Here is a 7,257-nt window from a genome sequence, read left to right as displayed (position 1 = left end):
AAATCCTCCCCAACACACACACACACACACACACACACACACACACACTCAGACATATGCACATACATACATTTTCACCAACTCTCCCTTTCTCCACACATATTCACATGTCAAATTCATAAATATATATATTTTTTAATAGAAGTTAGTTTGCAGTTTTAATGACACCTCTTAGGGAGCATTTTTTATCCAAAAAGCAACCCTGAAAGGCTTAATGTCGGGGGGGGGGGGGGGGGGTGTGAGTCCACCCTTTTTTATAATATAGAGGTAAGACCTATTGCGAAATCCCTTGCTTCAGTGATCGGTGAGTGTGTCTTGCTGTCCTGCTCAGCAGCCCTTGCCTCCAGGACTGTGCACACAGCTCAGTTTGGGATTTATAGTTGCACTGAAATGTGTCTGAAAATGAGCCACAGTCATCACGTTCTCAATGCCTGTCACCACGCATCGCTTGAAGCACTCCAGCTGAGGCCACTCAAAACTAGCTTGCATATTTTCCACAGAGGTTGCTTGTAACTGTAGCGTCCCTATTTTTGGAACAGGTAGACCTACTGATGGAGGTGCTGCATAGTTATGTCTGGGTGGGATTTTCAATGGAAGCCGGGATAACTGGAGGAATGTTCAGATTAGTCAACCTCTATCATATCTAATTCAACCTGCTGAGTAACTGAAGTGTTGAATTGGCTGTGCTCATTTTAATATCCCTTCAGCCTGCCTATATCAGTTTAGCATATCAGAAGGTCCCAGCGTTTATTCAGAATGTATGCCGCAATATTTTGGATGTACCCCAAACATTGCTAGCATGTCAACAAAGGCTAAATGGTGAGCGAATTCTTTCTTTTCTTAAATATCTGGAAGTCGTGAACTGCCTTTTAGTTACAGAATCATGATTTCAGCTTCATTTCAGATAGTGCCGATTCATCTTTCCACTAGAATAAACAACAATAAAGTTTGTGCTGCCATGGCCTTCCACAACCTCCAGAACTGGAATCTGAAGACTGGAAGGTCTTCCAAACCGCTGAATGGGGGGTAAAGGTCAGAATGTTTCGGAATCCCGGTGGCCTAGATACAAGCTCGCTCTAAGGTTAGTTAGTGGAAGATCCGGTTCTGCTAACTGAAAGTAGAAAAAAAAAACATTTCATGTTAACTGAAAGGATGACAGGACTGTGGCTGACCATCTTCTGACACACAGGTGGGACCTGTCACACCATCTGCCAAAAACATTCTAAAACAGGAGACCATTTATGGCTTTGAGACAGTTGAAGGCACAGTTGCCAATAAATTGAAGTAAATCAAATTTGCATACAAGGTTACACATTTATTTGTGTTGAAATTTCGTTAAGCAGTTTGTTAAATACAATGTAAAATATTAGACATATATCAAACTCCAAACGTATAACTGCTCCAAACATCATTGTAAAATGCATCATTTGGATCACGCTGTTTCGGGAACTGGGTCCTGGATTTTAGGTTTTCATACCACTGGGTTTGTTTACTGTCCTGAAGGGGGAGCTGTTGTCACGTAAAAAGCAATCCAGAAGCCATAACGGCGCTGATAGTATCTACCGCTTGGTAAATGGCTGATGGTAAGAACACGTAAATATTATGCATGTTATGAAATAATGGAAGAATAAAAGAGCAGGTCATGTATATATTCTATGAAATATAGGTCCATTCCTATTTAATCCCATTAATGTGAGAAGTTGTGTGAAAAATGGCTTGTTGCTTGCTTAGACCAATGTTTCCCAGTCCTGGTACTGGTGCAGCCCTGCAGTGCATGTTGGTGTGTTTCCATCTATAAAACCCATTTCTAAGTCATAAGGAGCTTTTTAATTGAACTGAACAAGGTGCAAACAAAGCTGAGTGGGGTGTGTTGGATGCTGGAGATGCTGGGGTCCTCCAGGATAAGCACTGGGAAATGCTGGCCTGGATTATTCTGTAGGGTTATTCTGAAGGGTTATAAATATTGACGGTCATAGCTGCTGAATCACAACCATTGTTTGGTACAACCGCACTGTTCTTTCATTACAAACCCAGTGAGAATGCAATCATGCAAATCCTCTTCATCAGAATAATCCTCGTTATCTGTATATTATTATATTTACCTGATGAATTTCCATCCATGATATGAATTAGCTGGATGATGCATGGATGATGACTGTAGCATTTATATGTCGCTCTGGATAAGTGAATCTGGCAAATGCTACTAATGTAAATATAAATGTAAATAAAACTCGCCATGATCCTGAATTGGATTAAGCAGTTTAGAAGATGAATTAATGAATGAGTGAATAACAAACTGATGATAATGGTTGGTTTTAAAGAAGTAGTGCTTCAAATAGATCACAAGAGAGCACCAGAGAGCTGGGTTAATTTTAAAAAAGCATTGAATAATGATGACAATTCATATATTATGATGTAGGCAGATTGTAGCAGCACACAATTGCTCAGATGTAAAACTACAAAATTACAGTTGTGAACCTTAAGGAATTAACTGAATTTCAATATGAAAGGTTCCTAAAATGTGATCTTAAATGTGACAATTCAGTTCAAGTATAGTAGGACCTGATCAAAAGAGTTCTCGGAAGATGGAAAAATCCCAACGCTGCCCATCTTACATTTGAGAAGGTGTACCTGGACGTTCTACTACATTACTAAGTTGTTTTTTGGTGGGAAGATGTGACAAAAGAACTGAATGTCTTAGTGGATGTGCACAGCATTATGTTTAGAATAAACAAACACTGCATTCACTTCAAATGTGAAACATGGTGGAGGGTGTGTAATGGTGTGGCACAGCTTTTGCATTGCTTTTTGGCGGGCTTAAAGAGTTGAGGGACCAGCGAATTCCAGCAGATATCAGCAAATTCTATAGCAGAATGTCAGGAAATATCTGTGATCTAAAATGTGAAAAGGTCGGTTCCTGCACCATGATAATGATAAACATGAGCAAATCAACAACAGACTGTTGCAAAGAAAACAAACGATGCATTTTATAACGGCCAGTTCAGGTTGCTAATCCTACTGAAATATAAATATTGGGCCGTAATCTGAAGTGGGCCTTTTACACAAGATAACAATCTGGGAAGACCTCCAGGAGCTTGCAGACTTCAAAGTGAAGAAAGAAATACAACCTAACAAACAACCTAAATACCGCAGATGTGAAAGAGCAAAGGAAGCCCCATCTTAAGGCCCCCACCCTCATGGTCCTGCCTACCTCCCCTGCTTCTCTCACCAGTACTACTCCCACATCTCATTGTCAGCAAGCATGGCGTCAACGGACGGAAAGCTCCAGAGCCTGATCTAGCCGTCCACCCAAAAGCACTGCTACGATCAGCTCGCACCCATCTTCACAGACAGTTTCCACATTTCTCACACATTTCAAATTCCCTGTTCCTTGTCCCTAAAAAGACATGCCTAAACTATAACAGACCAATAATCCTGAACGTTAGAAGCTCATTAAATGCCTCGCCCTTCTGGGCCCACAGCAGTTTGTGTACAGAGCCAACAGGTCTGCTAATGATACAGTCAACATGGCTCTACACTTCAAGCTAAAGCATCTCGACAGTACCTAGGTACCCACAAAAACTCCAAATCTAGGCTTTTAACACCATGGTCCCTAAACGTCTACAAGTGAAACTCATTCAGCTGTTTATATCAGATGCCTTCTGTCAGTGGATGACAGATTCCCTGACAGACAGCAGTGGGATGTACCAGTGGTGAGGGCCCTGACACTGAGTGCCAGTGCAGCCCAAGGCTGTGTACTGTCACCCCTTCTCTTTAGTTTTTGTGTCAATGACTGGACCTCTAAGGAACCATCTATGAACCATCTTCTAAAGTTTGCAGGAGCCACCACAGTGGTTGGCCCCATGACCCAGATGATCAATATCAATGACTCTTTGGAGTCACTCGAGTTTCTTCAAGTTTGTGGACACCACTATATTTAGGGTCCTGAGGTAAATAAATGTCTATTGTATATATAATTATGTCCCTCCAGAACTTCTCATATATTGAATTTTTTTTTGCCTCTGTCCTATTATATCTATAATTTAAATAACTTTTATTTGATATTCTTATGTATTTAACTCTAGTTTACTCTGCATTATGTACTTTCTGTAAATAGTCCAGTGTGTCTGTCTAGAATTACACCAATAAATATTCCTTTTATGAGCAATATACCTGGAAAATAGCACTCCAAAGGGTAGTGCGTTCAGCAGAGCACATCACTCACACGGAACTTCCTGACCTGCAGACCATCTACCACAAGCGGTGCCAGACCAAGGCCAGGAGGATTGTGAAGGACCCCACCCATCCCAACAATAGGCTCTTCTCTCTGTTGAGGTCAGGGAGGCACTCTGAAGAGCAAGACAGAGAGACTGAAGAGAAGCTTCTTCCCACAGGCCAGTCGGGCCCTGAATCAGGGAAACTGATTAACTGTGGGGACCACCACCACCATGTAACATAACTGTATGTGTGTGTGTGTGTGTGTGTGTGTGTATATATATATATTTATTTCAATTACCACCATGTAACATAAAAACTGTAAATATGTCATTTTACAAAATGGAACTGTACATTCTGTACATTGTGTACATATATATACACACAACCATATACATTGTACATTGTGTATATAAACATAATATACATATATTGTACATACATTGTTAATATATTTTGTACATACATAGAATATCTATATTTCTCTATGCACCCCTGTTTTCTTTTTCCTCAGTTTGGACAGAGCACTCTCAACCATTTCACTGCGAGTTATACTGCGTATGACTATGTATGTGACAAATAAACCAAACTTGAAACTTGAAAATAAAATTGATTCCTATTCTGATAGTGAAGCCATCCAAAAAATATATATACATGAACTACTGTTTTCTATAGGAGAATGGACAAAGAAAATCTCCTGACCACTTTGGTGGACCGACCAAAAGCTACAAAACATTTAAAGGTCTCACATACTCACATTGGTCACTTTGAGCCACTCATGCAGAAAACCTGCTTATTCACAAAGTTTTCCTCACAACTGTGTTTTTAAAATGCAGCCACTGAGTCCCCTGTACTCTTGGCAGGCAAAATGTAGGTTGTATTTGACTCTTCAGGGGAAGATGTATATTAAATTCAGTGTAAATTCAGCAAACTATAACGTATGAACTAAACTGGCCGAAAGGCAGCACTCATAATATCGAAAAAAAAAATTTGTCAACGACATCGTCATCCTTTGAAAGAAGTTTGGCTCTCGGGTTCCTTTCGAATCGTTTAATCTCTTTACCTCTCTTTATCTCGTTTTCTCTTTTATTCGTCACTTCCAGGATGCTGTGCTTCTGTAGTGGTTTTACCAGCGTCGTCGTTTCAACATCATTCAGTCTTCATGACACAGTGGGAGGCACAACTTTCAGCACTTACTGTTGGGACAGAAGACCGGTTTTTGTTTTGTTGGGTTTTTTTAATGGTGCAAGGTTATTGTCCGTGTCCATGGCGTAATGAGCGAAAAGGGGACCCTTTTGAAAATAAAAAAAGGAAACATTTATGGTTTGGGACTGATTAGGCGGAGAGGCGAGCTGGCTTACTTTGCTAGCAAGCTAATCCATTAGCTATCTTATCTTAGCTTAGCCCAGCTAACATTACGAGGATGCTTCGCTGGATACGGCAACAGCTGGTAAGTGAGCTCCAGAAAAGCAATTTGTCGTCTTTTAAAAAGGTGGGCTGTCGATAACTAACCGGTAACGGCGTGGTTGTCACTGTTAATGTTTACGTTTTTGTGTAGGTTTTAATTAACCTCACCTCTCAACAACTAGATGTCTTTATGGCTGTGTCGACGCTAGCTAACGTTATCTTAGCTAGCAGAGATATTGAAGCAGACACGCTAGCTCAGTTAGCCTGTTGAGTTTGCTGCGCTGACGTACAGCGCATATTCATTAGTACTTAAGTATTAACCAGTAGACTTCTGACTTGCTACTCGGGAAAGCTTTCTGTGGTGTTTTTTTACGAAATAACACGAACAGATCTGGAGCGGATATAGACGGCTAACTGTTATTGTTGTTGTTGTTTACTAGTACAAATGGTCCCTAGTTAAATACCGAGCTAGCTACCTAATCTTTCTAAAAGTTTTAACATTCACGTCAGAAAGCTAACTAGATAGCAGTAGATAGCTGGGTTAACTAACATTTTGTAAATAGCTGGGTAACTAAGATAAGTTAGATCACTAAATGTCCCAGCTAACTAACAAGTTAGCTAGTTTGAAGTGTGTTTATGCAGCATTCACTGCAATGAGACTAGCTAGCGTTTCGCAAATATGTCTTAACTTTTTTTAGCTGTGGAAAAAGGATGGACAGAATAACTAGGCAAACTAACTTGGTTGAAGAGTAAAGACTCTTCCTTACGAAGTTTCAGTTTGCTGAAGTCTCGCAGTTATAGTTTTCATGGGTAATTTGTCAAGTTTCAGCTACCTTAGGCGTGGCAGGTAGGAAAGATAACCAACGCTTTCTACTCAATTTATACAGGTTATCAGTGTAAAATGGATGCAGAGGGAACCTAACGCTAAATATTTGCTGCAGATTTTTGTACGTTCACGTGAGAAATCTAGATGGGAGTGATTAATAATTATTATAAGTATAGGTTATATTCAATTAAATAAATTGTTCCTCATGATTCATTTATTGACGATTGACTGATTGATTGGTTGATGTGGTAACGCAGGAGAGCGACATGCAGAGAACATTCATGACTGCTCGACTTTAGACCGCATAATGATTTTGTGACATGTACGATAATGTTGGTTTGAATTTCCCATTACTTCCACTCGGGATTCTTTTTCGCTCCTTGGGGGAAAAAAAAAGAATTGAGTAAATTAACTCTGAAACTGCAGAACTCTGAGTGTAAATGGTTGATATAAGCCCCGGGGTGGCGCGTCTTTGTGGAAGACGATCGTTAAAAGAGAGCCTACGTCAGTGGTTCAGTCTATCAGTGTTCAAAACTCCTAATATCAGTAACATTCCTGTCATACTGCCTACAGATCTCCCCCCCCGACGTGGCACACAGATGTGGAATGGCAATGTGTGTGTTCCTTTCTCGGTACACTGATAAATTTGAACAGGCGTCCTATGGTCAGTGCTACAGACTACTAATTGATTGAGTTACCTACCTTCTGGAGTAATATTAATGTCATGTGACCTGTGTGTAGTAAATTCAGTCATTCCCCATGTCTCAACTGCATGTTCCATGTAGTAGTCAGGAAAGTCTATCTATTCC

General features: G+C 40.3%; 1 protein-coding gene across 7 annotated transcripts in view; it reads left to right on the top strand.

Annotated features, from left to right (window-relative positions):
- The first annotated feature begins 5,352 nt into the window (after positions 1-5,352).
- LOC113577842 (probable phospholipid-transporting ATPase IF) overlaps positions 5,353-7,257 on the top strand; it is a 34,195-nt gene continuing 32,290 nt past the window's right edge. For all 7 annotated transcript variants that reach the window (XM_035523115.1, XM_027010724.2, XM_035523114.1 and 4 more), the window contains exon 1: positions 5,353-5,665. In XM_035523115.1, the coding sequence (XP_035379008.1) occupies positions 5,639-5,665 (27 nt within the window). In that variant the 5' untranslated portion in view covers positions 5,353-5,638. The remainder of the gene's footprint in view (positions 5,666-7,257) is intronic.

Source organism: Electrophorus electricus, chromosome 26 (assembly GCF_013358815.1).
Source record: "Electrophorus electricus isolate fEleEle1 chromosome 26, fEleEle1.pri, whole genome shotgun sequence".
Lineage (NCBI taxonomy): Eukaryota > Metazoa > Chordata > Actinopteri > Gymnotiformes > Gymnotidae > Electrophorus > Electrophorus electricus.
This window is presented reverse-complemented; position numbering and strand designations above follow the sequence as displayed.